General features: G+C 42.7%; 1 protein-coding gene across 1 annotated transcript in view; it reads right to left on the bottom strand.

Moving 5' to 3' along the window:
* ANKRD17 (ankyrin repeat domain 17) overlaps positions 1-18206 on the bottom strand; it is a 52944-nt gene extending 34738 nt beyond the window's left edge. The window contains exons 1-10 of the mRNA XM_009887107.1: positions 18135-18206; positions 13671-13824; positions 12911-13067; positions 10503-10650; positions 10070-10217; positions 8785-9018; positions 6947-7041; positions 1501-1738; positions 752-943; positions 255-364 (exon numbers count right to left, since the gene is read on the bottom strand). Coding sequence (XP_009885409.1) covers positions 255-364; positions 752-943; positions 1501-1738; positions 6947-7041; positions 8785-9018; positions 10070-10217; positions 10503-10650; positions 12911-13067; positions 13671-13824; positions 18135-18206 — 1548 coding nt within the window. The remainder of the gene's footprint in view (positions 1-254; positions 365-751; positions 944-1500; positions 1739-6946; positions 7042-8784; positions 9019-10069; positions 10218-10502; positions 10651-12910; positions 13068-13670; positions 13825-18134) is intronic.
* Positions 18207-24465: the final 6259 nt, after the last annotated feature.

The raw sequence follows: 24465 nt of genomic DNA, 5'->3' as shown, positions 1-24465 counted from the left end.
GACATCAACCACTAAAGTAGCGCAACTGATCTAAGCACTTTCAGGTCATTAAAACACGTAAAATCCATTAGAAAAGCATCACCGATTCTCACTTAGTTAAAAGGAAAAGGTTAAAGGTAGTTTGCATACAACCATAACAACTAGCAGGAAACTCGCTAAGTTTTCAGCAATGAACACAGGAGCAAAAAAAAAAGTAATTGACTGTAATAACATGATTTCTTAATTAATTTTTTTTTCAGAAGATGACGACTTACCAGGTCTGCACCTGCCTGCAGTAAGACATCTGCTACATCAGTATGGCCATTTTCACAGGCATATGTCAGTGCTGTGTCACCTGTTGCTGTTGTTGCGTGCACATTAGCCCCTGAAGCGGTAGGAACGAGCATATAAGCTTCATGCAGTTCACTACAGGAAATATTCAAGTCTCTTCATAATCTTGACCGTATCAGATAGCAAATGTTTAACTTCCCCTTTCCAATCCAACATCTGTTAAACCGACAATTTAATCATACTCGACAGGACTAAGAGTTTTTGTTGGTTTTTTTCTAAGTTCTGTTCCTAGTGGGTTTACTTCAACTTCCTGTTCAAAAGCTAAACTAAGGTCCAACTAGTAAATTACTTAAGGTTCCAGAAACCTTCACAGTCAACTTCAAGAAGGTGCTAATGAATATGTAATAAATACGGCAAAAGGTATTTTTCTCTTAAGGTTATATTAAGTGTCTACAAAACCGTTAACAAAATTACTCCGTACCTGCAGCTAATAAATATTTGACCAGCTCCAAATGACCCTCTTGAGCAGCCTCCATCAAAGGTGTGGAACAACCAAGTTCTATGTCAGCTCCTGCTTTAATGAGAAAATCAGCAACCTCCAAAAAACCTCCACAGCAAGCCAGAGTTAATGCCGTTTCTTGCGTCTCCTCTGTTTGAGCATTGATGTTTGCTCCTGCAAAAAACAAAGCACAGCACCAAAACCACTCATATATCAGAAAACACCAATTACTGAAATCAGTATCAGCAGACAAAGCCATTTACTAACGTACAAGGCATCTTCTTATAACTTGTCTCATCTTTAGAGCTGCAGAGATTTGCTTCTAAAACCATAGTGTATCCAACTAACACACATTTCAACTTTATTTGCTACTCTGCAAAGCCCTCCGAGGGCCTCGGAGTACTTCTCAACAGCTTTTCAGCAATAACACCATCTGAAGATAGGCGAAGGCCATCGTGCAGAGTGCACGCTGCCCACATGAACTGTTCACTATTCCATGTCTGTCTGAAGAACAATTCAGAATGATCACTTCAAAGTGAATGAGTAAAGCAAAGGGTATTTTGCTTAAAAAAGCCCCAACTCCTTAATTTCTCCCAAAAGTGTGTATGTGGGGTGAGTTCAGAAGTTGTTGAAGAAGGAAATACAAATTACAGTAACTCAGCTTTTTTTCCCCTTTAACATACCCAGATGCCTACTGAATTACAGTCCGCAGAAGGCACCGCAATAGTTACCTTGACCAAGTAACAGTGCCACCATCTCTTCATGGCCTTCTCTAGCAGCTTCCATCAGTGGTGTGTATCCTTCATCGTTTACCTCTTCCAAGTTAGCTCCACGTTCGATTAACAAAGCTGCCAGTTCCACATGCCCGCCACAGGCTGCCAAAGTCAGTGGAGACTCGAAAGAGTCAGCAGGCATGTTCACCTGAGCTCCGCTGTCAAGAAGTAATCTTGCCACTTCCACATGGCCATCCTAGGAATTCAAAAAAACCAAGATAAAAAGACTGTCCAAAAAAATGATTTTTCTCCAGAGCTCTAAGTAGTCACTGACTCGAATTCCTTCAGAAGATACAGAAAGAAACAAGTGAAGAAGTCCAAAAATATAACAAAACCTGCTTAATAATTTTCCTAAGTATTTGGATAAAGGCTAAAGATAAATTATTAAATAGGCATTTTACTGAATATGTTCAATTCAAAACTAAAATATCGTAAACCACGTATCAAACTTCACTGCCAACAGCGTAAGACAGAAGTTGGTCAAGGTCAAGTGTTGGGACAGATGTTTTGTTTAGTCTGTCCCAGACAGATGGGACATGGGACTAGACCCAAATAATTGAGAGGGAGCTCGACACTATTTGAGAAGCTTGCCTCCTCCGCAAGAACACCACCAAAATCCTCCACCACCCAGTACTCCTCTTTGTTCAAGACTGGAGACACAGAACCATGTGTGCAAAATCATCTAAGGAACACAAATTCTAAGAAATAAATTACAACTCACATGTATTTCTTCATGCATTCTGCCAGCAAATTTACTACTAACACCAAAGAGTGCAATAAAGAAAGGAGAATTAAGAGAATTTTAGTTAAAAAAAAAGCTTCTGTCAGATGTCTATCTTCTCTCACAGGTAAGAGCAGGTTTTGACGTTGTTCCTAACCACTATAAAACCTTTTCTTTGCAAACAATTCACTGTGCCACTGTTCTCCACTTTGTCAAAGAGAGGGAATTGTGTTATAATTCAACATGGAGTTGCATTATTTGTCAGATACAGTGTATTTGAATTATAAAAACAACGCATGTGAGGAACACAGTTCATCGTCACGTCCATGCAGACCGTTAGTGCCTCCGAGTATTTGCATTCCAGATCCTCAGCTTTTGGGGAGGGAGGTGGAAGAGAGGACGAAGTTTAACAACTTTCCTTCCTTTCTTAAAAAGCAGTTGTGCGTGATGACATCGCTCGCCTCTTGGCTCCTGCAAAACTACTTCCCTGCTGAATTTGGTAGCGGAGTCTGGACTGACTTTGTCCATCCCAGAGAAAAGCCACAAGGAGACGATGTGTCAGGGGTTCCTCAGCCATCACAGGAGCCACCTGGACCACAGCCTTCCCTTGGCAGCGCTTTCCAGATCCCATTGTCATGCTGTCAGACTCGTTTTACCAAAACGTACCGCCTAAGTTTGCTTTATTCCTTTGGAAACAGAGAAAATATTTGAGCTTATGATCTCCATCATGTTTTCTTTTTATGCCATAAATTCAGGAACTATTTGAAGTAGCTTTTCAGCTGTCTGTTTACACTGGACGCCCGACAGTGACATATCCAACTGCCATTCGTTTTTCCTTTTGTTTAGACAGAAGCAGGGACCTGCTTGGTCACTGCGGGCTAAGAGCCGCACAAACTCTCCAAGCTGGTTTTCTCCGTGAGGAAACTGCCATCCTTCCCACTGGGAGTAACCGCAACGGGAAGAGCTCTGACACACAAAAGACAGGAGGGCTGCGTAGAAAAACCAGCAGCTTACCAGGAACACGAGGCTCTCCCAAGGTTGTCATTGAACAAGGTAAGTACACCTTGATCTCAGATTAACTAATAAGCGGCAGCCAGTCGCCCCCGTTGCCATCCTCCCCAAGCTAGGAACCACAACCACAAACAGCTCTTCTCCTGCCCAAAGATCAAACTGCACCTGACATTTTTACACTTCCTTTTCTAAAGTGTTTTTATACCTTCTTCTAATATCCAAGGAGCAGAACATGATTTCCTCTCAGAAAAATATCTAGGACATTAACTAGGACATATCCACCTTTTACATGAAATGACATTACTATTTTAGGGAAAAACTCCAAGACTCCGTGAAGAATCTTTCCTCAGGGAAATGCAGAGACGGTGCCTCAACCATCAGGCTCTGGCAAGACAGCTCACTAATCATCCCTGATTGACGACAAGCATGGCAAACAGCAGTATGAAGGTGTGCTTCAAAGCTTCTTATATGGGCCAGGTAGCCCGGAGAATGCCTGCTGGTGCTTAAACACACCAGCAAATTTCGTCCCTGCTTTAACACACCTTGCAGTGGGGTGGTGCTGTTCAGCTCTCCTACAACACCTAGAGAAAGCCTCATAACTGCTATTAGATGGCAAAGTCATCTGACCAACGTTCACAAGCGCACCAGGCGTACTTTAAAGATCAGCCGCTCGGGGCAATGAGTACTCAGCCCTCACTGTGGAAGATTAGGTTACTTCACGAAGAGGAAGCGCCAACCAGCCAAACCTGCTTTTTGCTCCAACCAGGCAAGTCCCATTGCCCAACAAGTCATTTGCATTAAACCCATGTTAACTGTCGTCTATAAAAAAAGCTCTCGGTCAGAAGCCTTGCCCAACGTCTCGCAGGACAGTCCGCCTGGCTTGTACGGAAGTACTAGGCCACATGCATAAACTCAAGTTCAACAATATCCTAGAGAAAAGGAGGTTTTCTTCTGCTACTGAAGAGCGACAACTGTTTCTGCAGAAAAAGCATGCTGAGATGAGAAGCCCCTGCACTGCTTTATTTCCGACTGCAACCTATTCAAGTCCCGCTGTAGAAACCCATTCCCTTTCTTCAGCTGAGCCGAAGGCAGTGAGACTCTCAGCTATCCATCAATTCCGAGCAGCAGCGTGGAAATGCCTACTCGGGAACAGTTTCCTGCAGAAATGAGGGAAACAGGTTTTTCCTATCGCTCAGTGAGTCACAACAAAAAATGGGTCTCCGCATTTCTGCGAGTCCGATGGACTTCTGGTTAGTCTGCCGGTGGAGGGCAAAGGCGAGGGGGAAGAGGGTGGCAAGGCAAAGGAGGTTAGCTCCATGAAACAGCACCTTTTTCTGCAAACTTAAGGTCTGTCACAGAGCCGTCCCGATGAGGCGGCTACTGCAACAACAGAACAAGGTAATTCTATCGTCACCTTCCCGGGAACTCGCTGCAAGGACAGTGCCTACAATATTTATATGGCTAATCTAGTAAGATTTCAAAGTGAGATAAACACTGGCTGAAGTCCTGTTTATCTACATGCCTTTCTTTCTAATGACTTCTCGAGAAGTATAATGGTTTCTGTTAACGATCCCCCTATCTGAAGTCATTAACTTCCTTGAATGGACATAACAGGCTGATTTTAGAACCATTATAGTTATTTCAGGAAAGGGAAGACTAAATAAGGATTTGCAGCACTCCTCTGCAGCCACAAACGCACAACCTGACACTACACAAGGCTCACGACGTGAAACACTCAACCCATGAGAAATCTAGTTAGAGAAGAAGGGTAAAAAGGAACCTTAAGAGACAAGTTTTCAGTTTTATTTCTAAGTGCTATATTCAGATGAAGGATTTGGAGTATGTTGGCATAAAGTACTAACAAATTACTGACCTAGCTAAGCATGCTGCTGCTGTGCATCCTAAACGGTACAGGACACCTCTGCAGTAAGCGTTGCACAACAGCCTACCGCCATTCAGGGTCACATAGAAAACAGGGGGCAGGCCTAAAAATGGAACTAACTTCCACTTCATTTTGTTTTATTTTCTTTTCTCCATCCGGAGGAGTTGCAACCATTCTCAGCTCAAGCAGCACAAACTAACACCTGCTGGCTTGTTCGTCCTGCAAGCTTACCCCTGCCAACCCTCCCTAGGGTGCAGGGTTAATAAACTCATGGCACCATACTTCTCGGAGGGGGTACCAAGGTCTAAACAATTCCCAGAAGACAAATAAATGGCACATTAACTCCATTATCGTTAAAAAAAAAAAAAAATTCAAAGGAAAAAAGCAAAGCAATTGGATCCTATAACCTCAGGTAATGCGTAGGCAATAAGTTTCAAATATGATGCGTGCTTTAAAGAAGATGCAGGTATACGAAACTTATATAGCTTACATAGTACTTACCAGTACTTCAAACAGAAAAACTATACAAACCCACAGATTTAGTGAGTTTTCTTCACTAAGAAAGCCTGGAAGAATCGTCAGTCTGGCATCAGTTACACCATTCCAGCGTTACAACGTCCCATACATACACCTTCTCGAGGGAAACCTTCACATGTATTTGTGTTCTACAGCAAAAAACTACTATCCACAAATCAGAGTTGTTCTCGGAATCTTACTAAAATTTTATAAAAAGGTAATCTGTTCTACACTGTCATTTTATCATTGCCTCAGATGGGCAAAGCAGCAACAGAAAGTACTCCTACTACTAAGAGATTAACAATTTCCCCTTCCATTTCCTAGTTGCTTCCCCAACAGCTTCCGATTTTGAGTGTTCAAAGAGCACGTGGCTACGTGAACCACACTAAACCAAGTTGCACTGGCACACCTACACATAACCATCTACATTGAAAGAGAACTTAGCGTACAAACTCCTCAAACATCACACAGCTACGTTAAATGCCTCCGATCGCCAGGTTACGAGCATATTCGCAGCCTATGTTTAGCACATTAGAATTGTTAAAAGGATTTCAACAGCCACTGAGAATCTTCCACTTCCAGTTATTTCATTTGGAGACTTCTGCATAAGGAATTTTCCCACCATAAACTGAAAGTTGCTCACTTACAAGCCTGCAAAATTAGACACAGCAAAAAAGAAAGGGTTCTGTTCAAATAAATCACTATTATTTACTTTTGGCTATCTCTTGAAGACATTAATTTCTCTTAACTGAGGTCACCACAGTATCTATTTCAAACCAGTCCTATTATCGTTACAGAAGAGCCCTAACCCTAACCCTAACCCAATACCAACAGAAGGAGAGAGGGAGCCTCCAGAACCTGCTGTGGGACAATGAGACTTCTGCCACTTCAGGAAAAAAAACCAGAACAGAGTGCAGCTGGACATAGAGAAACCTCCTTATTCAGAGGATGGGTTAATAGAGCTCTCCTGCTAACGCTCAGGTGATGCAAGCTCTACCTGATGACTTTTAAGAATTCAACTGCTTTGTCAGCCACAAGAAGACTGAGTTCAATCTGGCTTTTTTAGGAAGGACTGTTTTTCAACCAGGTATTCCCCCCGCTACCATCTCCCCCCCTCCAATTTCCGCTGCGAAACAGCCATCAAGTACACGGAACTCAAACGTCACAGAGTTGGGTTCTGTACCGAAAGGAAACTACAAGGAATCACTTTGTTCATCTTCAGGAAGCAAAGAGAGAGTGCATACGCCTGAGCGCTCAAGCCGTACGTCTCTTACCATGCAAGCCTCCATGAGAGCAGTATGCATTTCATCTGTCTTGTGTTCCTGGTCTGCACCAGCTTCCAGCAGAAATCTCACCATTTCTAGATGGCCTGTATGGAGAAAATATCAAACAGATAAGAACTACTTCAAAAAACGCATTTTGCAAGTCGTAGGAGGAGTCTAATGAACATAATGAAGGTAATGTAAGGCCATGTTACTACATAAAAACATAACCCTATGAAACGCTCTTGAAAGGCACGTTAGTATCTGTGCATTCAACGCACACAGAAGCTTAACTGCATAGTTACCATAAATACAATCCAATTCACTTCGTTTCTAAAATCACGTCTGCACTACACGCGTTCCTTGAGGTGCCGTTAGCTGAGTAGCACACAGTCCAGAATCTTTATTAGGGTGATTTATTTTGTGCAAAGATATTTGAATTTTTTTCATCTACAGAATGTTGGCTTTTTGTTGGGGGCCAGGGTGCCCCCTCTACTTCACATTAAAGACTTAGGGTTACTGTTTTTATAAATGGCATTGTAACTACTCCCTGAGCTCACACCGACCCTCAGACCCTAAGACATAAAAAGCAGATGGAGCTTCACGCTGCCAAGCACGCTCTTAGGAATTCAGCCATCTTTAAGAACCCTCCAAAAGTAAGGACACCAAGCAGCTTTTTGAAACTATTTGCTCTCAACCACTCCATGAATTCACGATTCCAGTTCACCAATCCTGTATGTGTGCCAAATCCAGCCAACTTCACTATCCAGTCACCACCAACACAATATGCAAACATATAAAACCAAGTCACCCCAAAAAAAATTGCCACTTCATAACTCAACATGACCGCGGCTAAACTTTAAAACTATAACTACACCTAGCAACACTGCGAACAGCACCGATACTGCCCAGGATGAGGTCACATCACCTTTTTTCCCTGCCCCCTTTATCTAGGAGGAGTTCAGTGACCTTCTGGGTCCCAAATATCACATATCATTCTACGACAGGATGCAAGCAACACAAGAAAATTTGGAGCTTGTATTTATGCCCTGAAAGTGAGATTTGGAGCAACACAGAAATGCACAAAACAGACAAATCATATACAGATATAGTGAAAAACATAAAATCCTGAATATCTTCACTTCTGTCCCATCTATCACAGTGAACAACTAAGCACAGACATTTCGTTTTTCATCTCTGCTTTCCAGCTTCAGTTCAGGATTCAGAGCCCAAGCACATTTTCTCACGGAGAGAACGTTTCGGGGTCCCACTCGTCTCTTTCAAACACAGCCTTTGCTCTGACAGCCGCTACCAAAACCAATTACCATTGCTTATGAGAACATTCAGCAACAGTGAACCAAGAACTTATCAAGGCAGATAAAAGAAACATAAACGGAAGACTAAGACCATCTTAGTGAGGTGCCACAGATGTACCTCTGCTACCGACATCAATTACTCTATGATGCCAAGAGCCACTCTAATAGCTTTAATAAAACAAGTCCTAAGTGACTATAACAGCTACTGCTCAGCTGTGTGAACACATTTGGTCTCTTTAATTAAACATCTTCATCCTTTGCTTGGGTGATGCAAGATAGCTGCCTAAGACTCTCAGGGAGGCAAAAAAGGCCGGTTGCCTAAGCACCGACACCGAAAAGGCAAGGTCCTAGATTCCGCATGTTTTCCAAGTGCCAAGTCTTTTAAAATTAAATGATTTCGGTATCTGAGCAAAGATATCTTGTATAATATAGCTACAATACAGCAAATTAATCATGCTTACTCTATAATAAAGCGCCTTAGTTCCACCCACGCTTGTTACACCTTAGTATTAAGTATGGAATTTGGTAAGGTACCTTTGTAGCAAGCCAGCGTAAGCGCGCTCTCCTTGAATTCATTGGAATGCGTATTTATGCCTGCTCCGTTTTCCAGCAGCACCCTGGCCACTTCCACGTGGCCGGCACTGCCTGCTTCCATCAGAGGAGTGTGACCATTCTCGTTGTGGTCCTCGATACTGGCGCCCGATTCCAGCAGTACTTTCACAACATCTACATAGCCTCCAGCACACGCGTATGTAAGGGCTGTATTGCCTAAAGCCAGAAAAGAAAAAGGTTTGGAAACACAATGTGATCGCAATTCTACACTGGGAACTTCAACTTATGCTCTATTTCATTGCTACCTTATAGAACAGGGGTTTTTTTCAGGCTACAGACCAGTAACTTCACGGGAAAAAAAGCGAAATAACTGCGCAAAGCAGCTCAGTGCTGACAGACTGAAGATCTCCACATGCCTTGTGACTCCATCAATGCACTTCTCTTCCCATTTCTATCCCAATTCATGCCAGCTTCCACCACAAAACCCCATCCCTTTTCCTGTTAATCAGCAGGGACATATGAAGTCTTCCACACCTCCATAGGGCTAGTTCAAAAATACCCATTGTCTTCACAAAGCGATGAAAACAACCTCCAGAGAAAAACTACAGAAACATTTACCTGAACAGAACAGTCAAAGAATCTGCCTTTACGAAAAATAACTTGAAAAAAGTTAAAGGTCAAAGCACTATTACTGCTCAGAACCACTTAACTGAGAGAAAAAAAAAAAAAGTACTCCCATTTTCCTCATCATTCAGAGTCAGTACTCACTTTCTCCATGACTGTTGACTACACAAAATCTCTCTGCTTCAAGGCCACCCCAACTATGAAAGTATCCCCATGTGGTCACTTGAACGCAAATACCTACCAAACTGCCATGGGAAAGGGGGAAGAGGGGAATAAAATGGGAGCCATATTCTCATGTTTTCTATTTTCCCTTAGTTTCCTAGACCTGACACCTAATAGTTTTCTCTGTACACACTACCTTCCCAAACTGTGCTTAAAATACTATGTGACAACAAATTGTATGTATACAAATACCTTTCAGTTACTAATTGACCTTAACCACCCTTGTATGTCCGTAGCCAACTGATATTTGATAGCTTCATTTAATAAAAAAAAAAAAAGCAGAAGCTAAGTAGTAAAACCACAAAGAAGTATTCTGTATTACTTGGCTGAGAGCTATTCCTCGCCAATTTCCACAAAGTTCCCCAACACTGGAAACCTCAGCTCTTCAGTGTTTTCAACAAGCTCTAACACACTTATTTACCTGTTGATGACTGTGCATTCACATCAGCACCATGAGCTAGCAGCAACTTGACAATTTTGACATGTCCGCCATTAGCAGCAGCCATTAAAGGTGTTATGTCTCCTTTAATACCACGGTCCTCTACATTAGCATGCATTGCCAGAAGAACCTGTGAACAGAAGGGTGATCAACGACACTGGCAAGCGACAAACCAGTGTGTCAAGATGGTTGAAACGCTACGCAAAGCCTCCACCTTCACCAGCACACACTTTTGTGAAACACTTAGAGAACTAAGCACAGCGAACACATTTGCAACATTCAGCTTACATATCAGTCCTCGTTTGCTCGTTAACTCACATTTTCCGCTACCTTAACACCACCTTCCAGGTGAGTAAGACCGGAATACATTAATTCAACACTTATTTTTGTACAATACACACGTACTGAAACCAACCTGCGCAAGCTCATAATATCCTGCTGAGCAGGCTAAACAAAGGAGGCTTTCCCCTTCTTCTGTGTGCTCGTTCACACTTCGTCCTTCAATTAGCAACTTCCGCACAGCATTTACATCTCCTTCCGAACAAGCCTCTGCCAAGCTGCGGCTAGTAAGACAGAAAGCATTTAGAAGTGAAAATGGACTATGCTCGAAATGCTTGCTCTACGTGCAGAGTAAAAAAACAACAAAAAATCCCCCACAAATTAAAAAATTGCCAACTGCTAATTAAAGAGGTGCCACTTTTACACTTAAGGTTTTTACATAACTTTTCTGAAAACTGAGTAATGTGCATACTCAACCACTCTTTTCACTAAATTTTAACAGAAGTTAACAAAAAAAACCATCTGCAGGATGACCATCTAGGTTACCAAATTCCCCAATATCTACAGCTGAAGGAGAGAACATGTTGAGAAGACACAGTCGCTGACCTGATGCACTGTCTCAGCACTATACATGCAGTACAACGTTATGTCCTACAGAAGTACAAACCTTTTTTTGGTAATCACTTAACGATCTGAGAAATAAGTAATAACTTTCCCTTTTGAAAGGCTGATCATATAGCACTGTTGGTTTATATTACTAATTACAACATAAGATACAGTCTCAGCCTACTCCTGCTTTCTAGTTCCACTTAGAAAACACAGGTTTTGTCCCACCCATTTTCTGCAAGGTTCAAAGAAAAGAAAAACTTATTAAATCACGCTAAGTACACCACTATGAGTATTCCCTTCCAAATCAGCAACCGCTACCCAGCATTGCTTTCACATTGTCTTTTGCCCCTGGATCAGAGGACACATAAACGGCCCGTTCATCTTAACAACACTTGAACTTTTGTTCAGCACTGTAACTGTTACTTTAACTACATCAAATCACCTGCATCAGTCTTCTCCTCTAAGAAAACTAATCCCTTCCCTCCTGTCCTGTACTGAAAACCCCACAATCTTCTAATGCAATCTGATGTTTACGTTGTGGCCTTAACTCAACCAAGCAGGACAGAGTAGAATTCTCCTGGTTTGGTAAGCCCTAACTCAGAGTACGCGTGGTCCTCGTGCCACTCCGAAGAGTTCTTCACTTCTATCACTCCAATTCTGTTTCAGTCAAAAAGAGTCTCCTGGAAGCGTACTTTCAACCCCTCCAATTCTGTCTGCTGTCTACATTGTCTTCATTCCAAAACAGTTATTGCTTTGTGAGAATAACAATTCAATTCTGACATATTTCTCTATTCTGCTCCAAATAATTGGACCAAAAATAATACATCCAAGACTACTGGCCTCGCCTCACCCCACCCGCTGCCCTTTCATCTCTCCTCCATTTAGGAAGTCCTGTCAACACAGAGCTAACTCAAAAGTGAATGGAAAAATGAGGCAGTTGACAGAAAACCATCTAACTCAATGTGAATATGAGCAATTTTTAAAATACTCGTGACGTTAAAGCTAGTATTTGTGCAGCAACGACTAAGTTTCCCTGTATATTGTCTCCAGGACTCCTGTAATATTAATATACGGAGATTTATTTCTAAAATGTGCCTGCTGACTGCATTTCCCACACCCTCCGTCCTCGGTAACAACTGTGGCTACAGCCACTGTTCAGAAGGAAAGAGACGGCTGGGGGCAGGCAGGGAGGCAGACGGAACAGAAGCAGACATAACCCCAAACTACTCTGCTCTTCTTCATATGCCCTCATCACCACACGAAGAAATGTTTCTTTTGAGTTACTAAGTATACAAGGAACAAACTGCCGCCTAGCACGGCAGCGTTTGGTTGTTCCTACTAACGCTCTGATCCTCCTGTAGAAAAGCTTTATAACAACCTAGAAGGGAACCTCCTTCTTCTTTCCCTCACAAACATCCCAGTAAGACAAAGTCCAATTAAAGAAGCAGTGACGTCGTGGTCGAGGCTCTGTCCCACGTCCTACCCAACACCAGACCGCCACGAAGGCTCTCATCCCTCAAGACTGGTTTCCTTCCTCAATTAAAAGAGCCTTCTGAAGTTCTCCAAAACAAGAGGTCAGGGGTATTTTTCGGTCCCAAAGCTAGTTTCATCCTACCACCGAATGACCCATTGCTGGATTTGCCCATTCTGAGGCCCGTACCGTTTAAGAGCTAAGACATCTTGTCCCTATAGTTGCTGAAGTTAAATTACTCGGAGCACGATTTTGGAATTCTAAGCAGTATTAATTGCTTCACTCCCCACTGCAAGACCTGACAGTCCAGGAATATTTAACAGGAGACTCACAGGTGATAACTTGGCACTAATTCCACTTGAGTAAGAGTTTCACCACCCTGTAATCAGTAGTGATACAGCAAGAACAACTGCTTCTAGAAGGAGCAAAGTAGTGAAAAACATACAGCATAAGATTTGGCTTACTTGTCCGTCTGCCCTGCATTTGCTGTGCTTTCTGCTCTCATCCGGGTAAGTGCAGCGGCAGCTTCATCCAACGCGCAACTGACCGAAGAAGTCAGTCTGCGAAGCACCTCAGGATCTGCAAATGCTTTACCATCAGCTGTAGACAGCTTACCTATTCCTTTCATTCCAATTTACAACAAATCGGTACGCATGCCAGAAAAGGAGAAAACAGAGAAGTTGAAATTGAGCCTATGAAATCTGTCGGCAAAAACATCCCAAACATAATGAACTACAGCTTCCAAAATGAAGGGATTGACTGTTTACAACGGTGATTTAAAAGCTGCACTCAGAGGTGCTGCACACGTATTAAACCCTCCGATCCGCAAAAAGCATTATTTTTGAACTATTGACAACTACTGCGTATAAGCAACTCATAAAACTTTTCATACAGTAACTGTTACAAAACAGGGCATTTTAGTTTTTGCTAGAAGGCTGCAAGTGAAGGCTGGGTGTCAATTTTTACTCAGGCTTTCAGCAATCAAGTGTTGGAGGAATCTGCTAAGAAGCATGCCCTTCACATGAAACTCTGACTTTCCCCAATTTGAAATGCTTTCATGAAGTTCTTTCTCTTCTGTGACTTGCACAACCTTGCCAAGCTCTTACCGCCTTACATTCTGCATGTGTATCATGCTCATATGGATTAGACTTATGCAAGCAGTTCCAGTAGAGACTCATGTGTAAGAGCTTCGGGGTTAAACCTGTATGGGACACGAGTACTTACCTGCAGCTTCAAGTAAAGCTTCTAATCTTGCCTGGGTTTCTGGATCTACTGTTCTCAGGTCAGCACCATCAGCAGTACTTGACAAAAGCAATTTAGAAGCTGTTTCCAACATAGGGTTTTCGAGATCATCCTGATCCAAGATAAACGATTCCACCTGAAAAATAACAAATCTAGTTTAAGAAAGATAAAATTGACCAAAATATACTTAAAACACCAAGTACCCCACAGTTGTAGATACCACTTAAGCGTTTGTTTTTTAATTATTAGCCAAACTATCCTCAGTTGACTCAAAAGGGCCTTATTTCATCAATGGACGTTATGAGATTTTCCAAAATCACATACGAAGAATGAACCTTTTATCGTATTACCCGCTTGCTTTGTGACTAGAAGCCACACAATATACTAGAAAAGTTTAAGACGGACTTCACAACTCCACACTGCAGTCTACAGTTTTCAAGTCCAACTTCACACGGGGAAGGAAAAGTGGAAGAACATGTATCACTCCAGAAGGCCTAAAAGCAGCAGCTGCCATCAGTTTCTATGCAAGCTGTTCGTTCACCGTTTTTTTTTTCCCTCCTCAAGCATCAAAGATACATATAACAAAGAAAGAATTATTCTGTTTCACACAACCCAGTCATCTTTCAAAGAAGTAACCTACCCTCAAATGGCATTAAACCCTCCTAACACACAAAACCAGAAAAACTAATTCATCGCCATTTTACTATCGACTATCTTCGTCTGACTTGCAGTGAAATTCTCTCAGCTATCTCACTTCCTTCAAGTCTGATGTCTCCTAATCCAACATTCTAAAAAATACAAGGACCAGGAAAATGCTCCGGATATAATCAGCTCAAATGCAACACACAACAGTTTCACAGAATCTTTCTCAAGAAAACATTTAATTCAAAACGTTACCTACAGAAGGTGCAACCCAATTTATCTGCCTTTTTCAGAAAACAGATGCTGAGTGGTCTAAGTTCTTCTGAAGAGCCTACTTCCCCGTATTCTCCATTGGCTTCGGTTGTGCAAACACATAGGCATTAAAGAAGAGATGAGTACATTAGAGAGATAAGCCCCCCGTATCCACTTGTGCTTTACTGCCTGCTGAAGCAAGACTGGGACAAGTAGTTTAGAGAAGACACTCCTCTAAGAGTTCCATCAACGCACCCCTCAGCTACGAACCAGCCATCGAAGCACTGCAGATTATGAAGATCAAGTTCAAACACCCCCCCTGCAAAGCTTACCAGCCTCCCAAACTTAAACCTTCCAAAAATCAAAGAAACCGAAGAAATCCCCAAACAACAATGCCAAACCGAAACCAAAATCAATCTGAACACTCATCTACCACACAAACCAACCACATGTGTCAGCCACCCCTACAGCATGATTAAAAACTTCAATGATCTTTGAATAAAGGCAGCTACTGTCTGTAGTACAGCCGTCATCTATTTCCACATGGAATAGACTTCAGCAAGACAGAAATACAATTAATTTTATTTTTAAGATTCATGTGTGTCTCTAGACTTTAAAAGCAGTCGCATGAGCATCACAAGTTCAGATTCCTGCAGATAAGTGCCCTAACAATCTAAGCGGTCAGATAAACTAGATGAGTGACCAAATAATCTCCGGACTCCTGAAAGGCCTCCCTCCATCCTCCCCTCTACTCTCTTGTCCCAAGCGAAGAGCTCACAGAAGGGCTTTCTCTTCTGCCGTCTGCCACCAGCTCAAAACTTACTGGGACACGGTACAGCTTGAACCTAAGCATCTGGTTTGTTTAGGAAGGTAGGCTGAAAACTACTTTCAAAATTACTTCAGTTTATCACTTCAACCGCACCATCGATAAACAAAACCTCCTGTCAGACAGCTTTTGGCAATACACAAGCGTGCATCTCAGGGCCATCTTCAAAGCCTCCTTCCACTCCTTTGAAGCCTCTTTGCCCTTCTTCAAGCCTGGGAACACAGCAGGCTGAAGGGGATGACTTCCAACCGCTGTTTGAAGCGCCTCCGATGCCAACAACGGCCGCCAGCAGGGCAGTCCTGCATGCTGCCTCTCTGCAATGCTCTTTCCAAGCGATACTCGCACGGGCTGCAGGTTTCCAGTTTGGCAAGCTGGTGAAAGCAACTCCTAGTTTCCTCCCCAGTCCTAAGGAACAGTTCACTCCTGCCTCGCCACAGTGCTTGGCTGGTCGCTGCCAGCGCTGCTCCGTGCAGCCACAAAGCCGTTTTTAGGCCGGCTTTGGTTCATCTGAGGACTTGCTGTTTGTCTTCTTCCAGAGGACGAAGCCTGCTGCAGCAAGGGAGAGCCAAGCGACAGATTTCACCACTGGAAAGGCAAACAACTGTGCAGTCGGAAGGATTCTTGGCTCAACCAATGCATTTAAAATCCCTACTACTTAAACTACCTGAAAAATCTCATCCAAGCGAGATGTTTAACAGCTGGTCGCGGTTCTTCTTAACACTATGAAGTATTAGCTAAGAAAAAAGTCAAAATAGGAAAACATCTCTCCCCACTCGTATCTTGTCCCCTCAAATTAGGTCTTTTATGCAGTTAAAGTTTCAAGTGGAAAAATCCTCCTATTTTCCTTCCAGCTAAGAATATCATCGTGCTATGATTAAAAAAAACAACTATAACACAAGGAGAAGGAGGAGAAAAAGCAATTCGCCAACAAAGGGAAGAGCACCAAGACAACCATGAGTTATCAGGACAAAAATTCTCTTGCAGCGAAGTTTTGAAAATGTTTACATTATGTGCTGTCATTTAAACCATTTCAGAGAAACACCTCAAGAAATTAGCTTATGAAGTAACAAACTTGTACTACTTTATGACTTCATGTAAAGCTGGTTTTCCTAAGGCAGAAGAAACACATGTTCAACGTGCGGCTTGTAGAACTTTTCATCAAGCCTCCAGGTACACTCCTCCGTATTCTCATAATTGCCTTTTAGCTTAAGTTTCATTAGATGGACAGTCTTGTCTTTTCAGCCGGTTCAACAGGACATAAGGTACCATACAGAGCAATAGTGATAAAAGACAGTGTCTAACAGTAGTGAATAAAATTGTATTTTGGTAGAAGTGAAAATTCCATTTTCATTTCTCAGAAAAGACCGCCTTCTCTACAGAAGCTATGAACTAAAGACAAAGCATTTCCATTTGCCAGGCCAAGTAAACAGACATTTCCTTTGATGGTCTTCAGATGTATTTCATTTCCCTCAACTAAAAAAACGTGTAGAATAGTGCACAAATGCTCCACCTTACATATCAGAATATTTAATCTGGCTTCTCAGTCAGCATTTCTCCGATCAAACAATACTCTGACATAATCCAATTGTTCAGACGGTCCCCAACAGAAGGCCTTTTACAAGATTTCTCCTCCTCTCTCATCCTGCAATAAAAATCTCAGGCTCTGTACTTGCCTAAGTTTACTTTACCCGTAATCACTTCTAGCGTATATGACGCCTCTACAATCAAAAAAGATGCTGGGAGAATGAAATAGCTGAGTTCTGACTACTCTCAAACAGAACAGCATACAGTTTTGATGCATTGGATACAACTCTAAAGAGAAATGAAAAATGGCTTAGAAAAGCACGGCATTAACGTGTATAAAGCCAAACCTCAAGGAAATTTCATCCCACAAGTACCTTAGCATATGTTCCGAGTAGTATTTTTCTAGGCAAAAGAGTCATTCTAAGTTTTCCAAGTATTGGAATACTAGACTGAACTTAAATTTTCAATGCTACGTGCTTTTGTCACCTCTTATTAGAAAGACAAGTTCCTCGCCACTTCGCCGAGCTTTGCAGCAACATCAAATTGGGTCCTGCACACTCACCCCTTTTGGCCGTGTCCCCCTGCACGCTCACAGGCTCCCGCAAGGCACACCGCTGTGTGCAGACTCTCCCATGGCTCTAGGCCTTCTGTTTTTGCCCTTTTCTGAAGCACCGACTCAAAACCCCACCTGGTCTTCGCTCCTCCAACCTCGGAGGGCTCTGTTTGCTCCTTTGGTTTTCCCTATTAAGTAGGAAACGTAACATCAAGGGATTTCCTCCTCACCAGACCAGAATCCGGAGGTGTAACTTTTTACAATAACTACTCTACGGGCAGGGCTGTGTCTTTTCTTCTGTAAAGAACAGTACTTCTGCATTTTTAGTACTGTTTTGCCATCTGGTACCTTGACATACAGCCATGTCAACCACTTGGAAGCTGATCCACCAGGAGTCATGTCTATACACCCTGAAGTCAGTCCTGCAAAACAGCAGCAATTTATGTTTTGATTGCCAAATACCAGACACTGAACATACTTTTTAGTAAATGCCAGGTTAGAGCAGAAAAAATTAGCACACAACTGAGTTACTCGGCTCTTGCCACCATGTGATGCTAGATCAACTAGAGACATAATCCAGTTCTTAACGCGAAATCAAACCTTATCAACCTCTCACCATCACGTGATACGCATATAAAACTGCCCTCACCATAGAACCCACGGTGGACACACCGATGTAAACATCACCCCACATCCCCATACCAGTGTCCGCCACGTCCATACATACGCCTCCACATGGTCACGCACATATGTACACTCAGGTCAAAAACATCCTCCCATGATATCCATCACACACACAAAAAATAAACCAAACCACCACACAACCCCCCCACCCAGGCACTGGATTTGCAGAGAAGACACCTATTGATTTCAATTTTAGTACTGATAATGCTGAACACACGTTACCACCTTCCTAATTTTATGTCAAGCCGGGCAGGGAGGGAAAGAAGGAGGAAAGGGGGAAGATACACACCACCTTCAAACAACTGTCTCCTCACATCTTCTACACTTCTGAGATAGAAATCCAGTCGTCAACACCAAACACCTCCTCTAGCAGCACATCACCAAGTAATTTATCAAGCCAGACAAGTCTCTCTACTACCGAAATTGGTATACAATACCTAAATTAACCTTACAAGCCTGAAGTGACAGCAATTCTAATCTTACTCTCAGCACAAGTACCTGCCACACAATGGCAATTTAGTATGAAAACTCTTAAACATAAGGAACAGTACTACACATTTGACCACAACACAATTGAACTCCGATGACACTGCACAACTGCACTGATAAGAAGTTCTACTCTTGTTAGACGCCGCACAATTAAAGAACCCAAGAGCTAAGCCTTTTTGTTACACCAGTGACTTTGGTACCTCGAAATGTCACTTGGTTTAGCGTCTGAACTCTCCCTTTTCATGCTTATCTAACACTTTCTAATATTTACACTTTACATCAATATAGTCGCCCACAAAACGCTACCAGAGAGCTTTATGATCAGCTAAACTTCACCAATCATAGAGAACAATAAAAAAAGAAAAGACTTAAAAAACCATTTTTGAACAATGGCAGAAAACAGTTTGTTTCCAGCAACCACCACCTACTACAGCCCTTACTGCAGAATGACAACAGCCCATTATTTATCCATCTAATCGGTACAGAGCTGCCATGAATAGCTCGGGTCATTAATCTACAGAGTATCTCTAGCATTTTTTTTTTATCACTGTTTTACAGTTTTTCCTCAATCACAGCTGTGCTATAAGGACAACCGGGGGGCATTAAGAAAAAGCTGTCAAAAGCTATTTTCTCCTTCTTATCCCAGGTTCTCCGCCTGCTTTCAAGGGCCCAAGAGCCCATTTCGGTGATTCCATTCCATAGTCCTTCTCCTGAAGGCCATCCTGCGTCCACACAGTACTTCCGTGCTACCGCTCTCCAGCATTCAGTCAGAAATTAACACCGAGTAACTATCCAAGACCCGACATTCCATGTAAAGTACAGTAATTAGCCTCATATTGCTGTACCATGTGCCATCTGAAAGTGCACGCAAAGAGATGGAGGGCAGCAAACAGTTGCTTAATTGTATGGTACATCTAAGCACAGGGTGTCAGAGACCCAGCCCAAACGCTTGCTTCTAAGAAGCTGAAGAGCATCCATGGCCAAACATCCAGCAACACGTTCCTGGAAGCAGCGCGAGCTCCTAGCTGTGTTTCAGCCACTCTTCGTAATAAAAACAACAGACAAAATAATATTTCTCTGTCCTGAAGCCTTACATGAAGACTTGCTCAATAAAAGCAGTAAACAGTTCCTAAAGTATGAAGTAAACAGTGAAATCCAGTTTAAGTGTCTAGCAGTTAGGTTGCAAACAACCGATCTGGAAGGCTGTGAAACAGCAAGTCGCACTCATTAACATAATGGGATGAAACATCTTTAACCTTCAGTGTTTTTAAGCCCCGGAAACAACAGCATCTGAAACCTCATTTGGATGAAACACACTAGCTCAGGCAGGGTTTTAAAAGGCCCAAAGAAAATCTTTAATGAAAAATACATTTTTTTTTCCTGCAGGTTTTTTCTTATTCTTGGGGCTGGCCCCTATTTTCTAGGCTTGCAAGCCAACAGCAGATTTGGTTCTCAGCTTTTGTCAGATGACTCCCACGACTTTTGCGTCATATTACTAGCCACTGATTACAACTGAGAACTTCACAAGTTTTCACCTTGACACTTGAACCTTGTGTTTGATACCCAGAGAATGCCAAGTGGATCCTACGACAATCGGGACTTCCCGAAGTACCTGGCGTAGAAGGAACAGCTCGTGACTATTGCCGTGCAGCAAACTTCCTCACCTCCAACAGACCTTAACCGACAGTCCTTTTGTCTTATTTCCCACTGAGGTACAGAAGGACTTACTGCCAATTTGCAAGTGTTGTAACAGTTGATTTCTCCCAGCTCCAACATTTTTGGAGAGCAGCGACAGGCTTTTAAAGACACTGTGAAATTTAACAAGGATTTTCAAGTCCGTCAGGTATCGCAAAGCCATTGTCAGACCAACATGACAACATTACCGAGTCAGTTAATAAACTTCGTCCCACTACATTGACAAGTTACTGGCTTGAAGAGCAAGGAAGCTTCGAATTCTTCACTTTCTCAGCTAAAATGACTCCCACACAGCGAGCAGTTTTAATCCCAATTTCCTCGAGGAACTCCCCATGTATACAGCAGAGCCCGACCCACAGTGGCACCACATTCCCTTTACGCTCTAGCAACTCAGATCCAAGATCATCTCAGCTTGTGCTCCGGAATGGTTTTAGCTCTCACACCTCCAATGGCAGAGAGCTGATTATTTCTGTCCCTGTCCTTCATCTCACCGAGACAACGGATTGTTTTTACAGCCAGCGTCAATCCCATGTGTAGAGCCGGACGTACAGCACTGAACGTGCAGGCCGGGCAGGGAGGGGGCACCAGCCTGGCACAGACGAACCTTTTCTCAACCATCACAGCCTACAAACTCCCCCGCAGCCTGGCGTCAGGACCCCAGCAGGATTTTCTTCTGCCCGTTCTTGTATGAAAAACGGTCCCCGAGTATGTGTAGCTACTGACTAGCTCCAGTGAGCCTCCGCTGATCCCCAGCCTTGGGGACCCCGGGTAAATTGTTCCAAGCTATTGCAAGACATGGTACAAAGAAGAGAAAAAAACAAATCTCCGCCTTTCACACAACTTTTGTGAGTGTTGCTTTCAAAATCAAATATTTTCCACTGTTCATTTCATGAATATACTCCACAAGTTTCTTTGACGCAGAAATAGCAGCTTTTATACTATTACCTTGCAAATGGAACACACAAGAGGAAACGAAACAAAATTCCCAGTGCAAGAACAAAGTCCAACTCTGACTAATAACTAGTTAAGTTTTCTTTCTAAAAACACTGCTAGGTGTTTTTAATGCCTCAGGTCTAAACATTCAACACACTTCAAGGGATTCGTGAGGTAAGAGTGACTCAAAAGAAAGCAATGATATATTTGGAATGCGGCAAACGGGGCCAAGTATTTCAAGTATCATTTTGTCACTTCACACTTGTTATTCAAAGGTACTTCGTAATGCCCGCACAAGGCACATGCACAGCAGTTTATGTACATCCTGATCACAGCTCAGTGTAAGAAAACGTCAGAAATTTTTTCAACCCCTCACATGTCCCATACTAAAGCAAGAACTTCGTGGCTGCTCTCCCATAGCCTGCTACCTTTTAGCCCTCAGGATGTCACCTCTTACTCTTTCCAACTACGTTAACCCAACCCAGCTGGAAGTCAGCTCACTGGAAAAAATACTCTGATCTGAAACATCAAGACAACGCTACCAGCTTACGCACATCTTGAAATAAATCAGTGGGAACAGATCTTGTCTTTGTCAAAATAAATATAAAAGCCAAGTGTAGTTTTACCTTTTCATCTACCGCTACCTGTGTTCAGGTGAAATCACCATTAGTTAACACAGGTTACAAGCCATTTTAAGATGTAGATTTTCACAGCATTAATAATGTAAAATATTAAAAATCCCATTCAAAACTTGACTGAAGACAAGCCTCTGGCATTGCGTGATGTTTTTGTGGTGACAAAACTGAACATCATGGCCACCTAATTTACATGCCATAGCTCTGAGGTGAAAGTGATGCTTTACCTGATATTTACAAAGAAAGACTGCTTTCTTTTGGTAAACATCAGCCTCCTGGTTCCTGAAAGGGAAAGCATACGCAGAACCAAGTGAAGCAGACTGGTTTTCCTACTCAATTTCAGCCTTGCAGGTTTTGTGTTTTTTTTTTTTTCTTCAAATCTATTTTGAAAGAGGAAAAATCGTGTGATTCTCCCTTGCCCTCCCAGCTACTACAGCAGCACCGTCACTGCAGACACAAAGTCTTCCAGCAGCATTTCCTCCCCATACAGGGAGGATTGCTTCCATTTATCTGGGATACATCATCAGATCTGCTGTCTTTTGAACAGGCAATGACCCTCCCCAAACCCAAATGCCTTGCTCAGCAGAAATCCTAAGTCTGGCAGCTGGAACATCTCAACAGTATCTTGTTCCATTTTATTCCATCACCTATACACACCATTTCTCTCGCTGCTGCTAAAAAAAAAAAAAAAAAAAAAATTAAAAAGGGGGAGGGAGGGAGAACGGGGAGAAGAGTAACAGCCCATGCTGCTGAAACGGCATAACACCGTCCTCATAACTGGCACTGACAGAGTTTCTGCTGCAGGGACACCTGCATTATTACTGCAGTGTGTTTCTGATGACGAGACAGGTGCTGATGTATTCACAGGAAAATGCCCTCCTCTCCTCTGTCGTCCGTATCCCCAGCATCACAAACAACAATGGAGAGACGGGCAGACTGACACCTATAGCTACAAGAAGGTTGTGAATCTGCAAGGAAAAAACACCTACAGCTTAATATTTTTCTCCCATTTCAAATCTTCATTCCAAACACTTTGTATACCTCCACATTAAGCAAATTTATGCATTACCTGGTGTTCAGCTGCAATTGTTCGTGTGAGAAAAATTTTATGCCAACGTGAAAATAACAACACCTCAACTCATTATCTTATTAAGTTCCCTGCCCCAGTTTCACATTTATGCAGCGGAAAAAAAAATAATCCAACAAGTTTTAGTCTCTGTCATGAATAACAAGATACTAAAGTCTCACACATGCCCCCCCTCCAAAAAATAAAAATTAGCAAAACGCTTACTCTAAAACTGCTTGCCATCATGCTTCTGAAAGCTCAGCTTTATACAATACTTTCATATTAACATTTAAAAAGCTGACACATTTCCAAGCCAACCACTTCCAACACAGGTATGGACCTTCACTCTCCCTTCAAGGCCCAGAAAAAAAGCTGTACACTAACAATTGATAGAAACCATCTCTTTTAGAGTGTGCTTGGAAAGAATTGACCACAGAAGCGAAACTTTCTGCACCAACCCTAAGGTGTGGTGGTCTACACCAAAGCCGCTGACAAACAGGTAACACTGATAACAAAGGTTGTCCCCATACTGTCACAAAAGCAAAATGGAAATGGCTTTCTGCAAAATATCCCTGACAACTGCAGGATACTAAACAGGCAGCCCCCACGCAGGCAGTTTTTGCTGCTCTTAGCAAGTAACCTGTCACTTCTTCCCAAATAATACAAGTCTGAGAGATGTAATAAAGGGGACACATAACAACCATGAAGAGTTAATGCAACCGAGCTTCTCAGAATCACCCCCTCCCCTCGTGGCCAAAATCCCCCAATGTCACACCTGCAGAACAACTGCAGCCCCCTAAGACTCTCTCTCAAGTATCCGAGGTAAGCATCCCTTAAGCTACTTAGCAAGTTACTTACAGGGCCGCACAAACCAGAGCCCGCTCATTACAGCTGCAAAAAGCTTACCAGGGTTACGCTGCCTCTGACCACCTCGCCAATTCTCCATCCGAACTCTACCACAAGCTCTGGTAAGACAAGCCTTCACAGCTATATAAATGGCATTTTAGAGTTTCCCCACCTCTCCTCCCGCTGAAGGACAGCTCAAGGACTCTGCATCTCTCTGGATAAGCTTGCGCTTAAAGCACATCCTGAGGCCCATCACCACAGACTCAGACTCTCCCCTAATCATGACACGGCCAGCTTCGATGGATCTAGGAGTAAGAACTAAGGAACACACAGCACACAAGGAGTAGAGAACAACAGAGCTGTACAAAAGCCTTGTCAGTTTTGCCATTCAAGATGTAGAAACTGGGTAGTACATTAAGCCCCAGTCTGCTCTTGACAGAAGATTTCAGACGTTCACCTGAAGAGCACCTCGACTCACAGTAACACGAGCATCTCTGAACAAAGTGTGCGCTACCGAAAAAAGACCAAGCAGTCCTGCCGTGCACTGTTACATCCTATTCCTCACTGCCCTACTTTCAAGGGACTAATTATTCTCTTAAGCCTTGTTTAAGGAAGGTGAGCTCACAAGGAAG

Source organism: Charadrius vociferus, unplaced genomic scaffold (genome assembly GCF_000708025.1).
Source record: "Charadrius vociferus isolate BGI_N301 unplaced genomic scaffold, ASM70802v2 scaffold376, whole genome shotgun sequence".
NCBI classification, from domain to species: domain Eukaryota; kingdom Metazoa; phylum Chordata; class Aves; order Charadriiformes; family Charadriidae; genus Charadrius; species Charadrius vociferus.
This window is presented reverse-complemented; position numbering and strand designations above follow the sequence as displayed.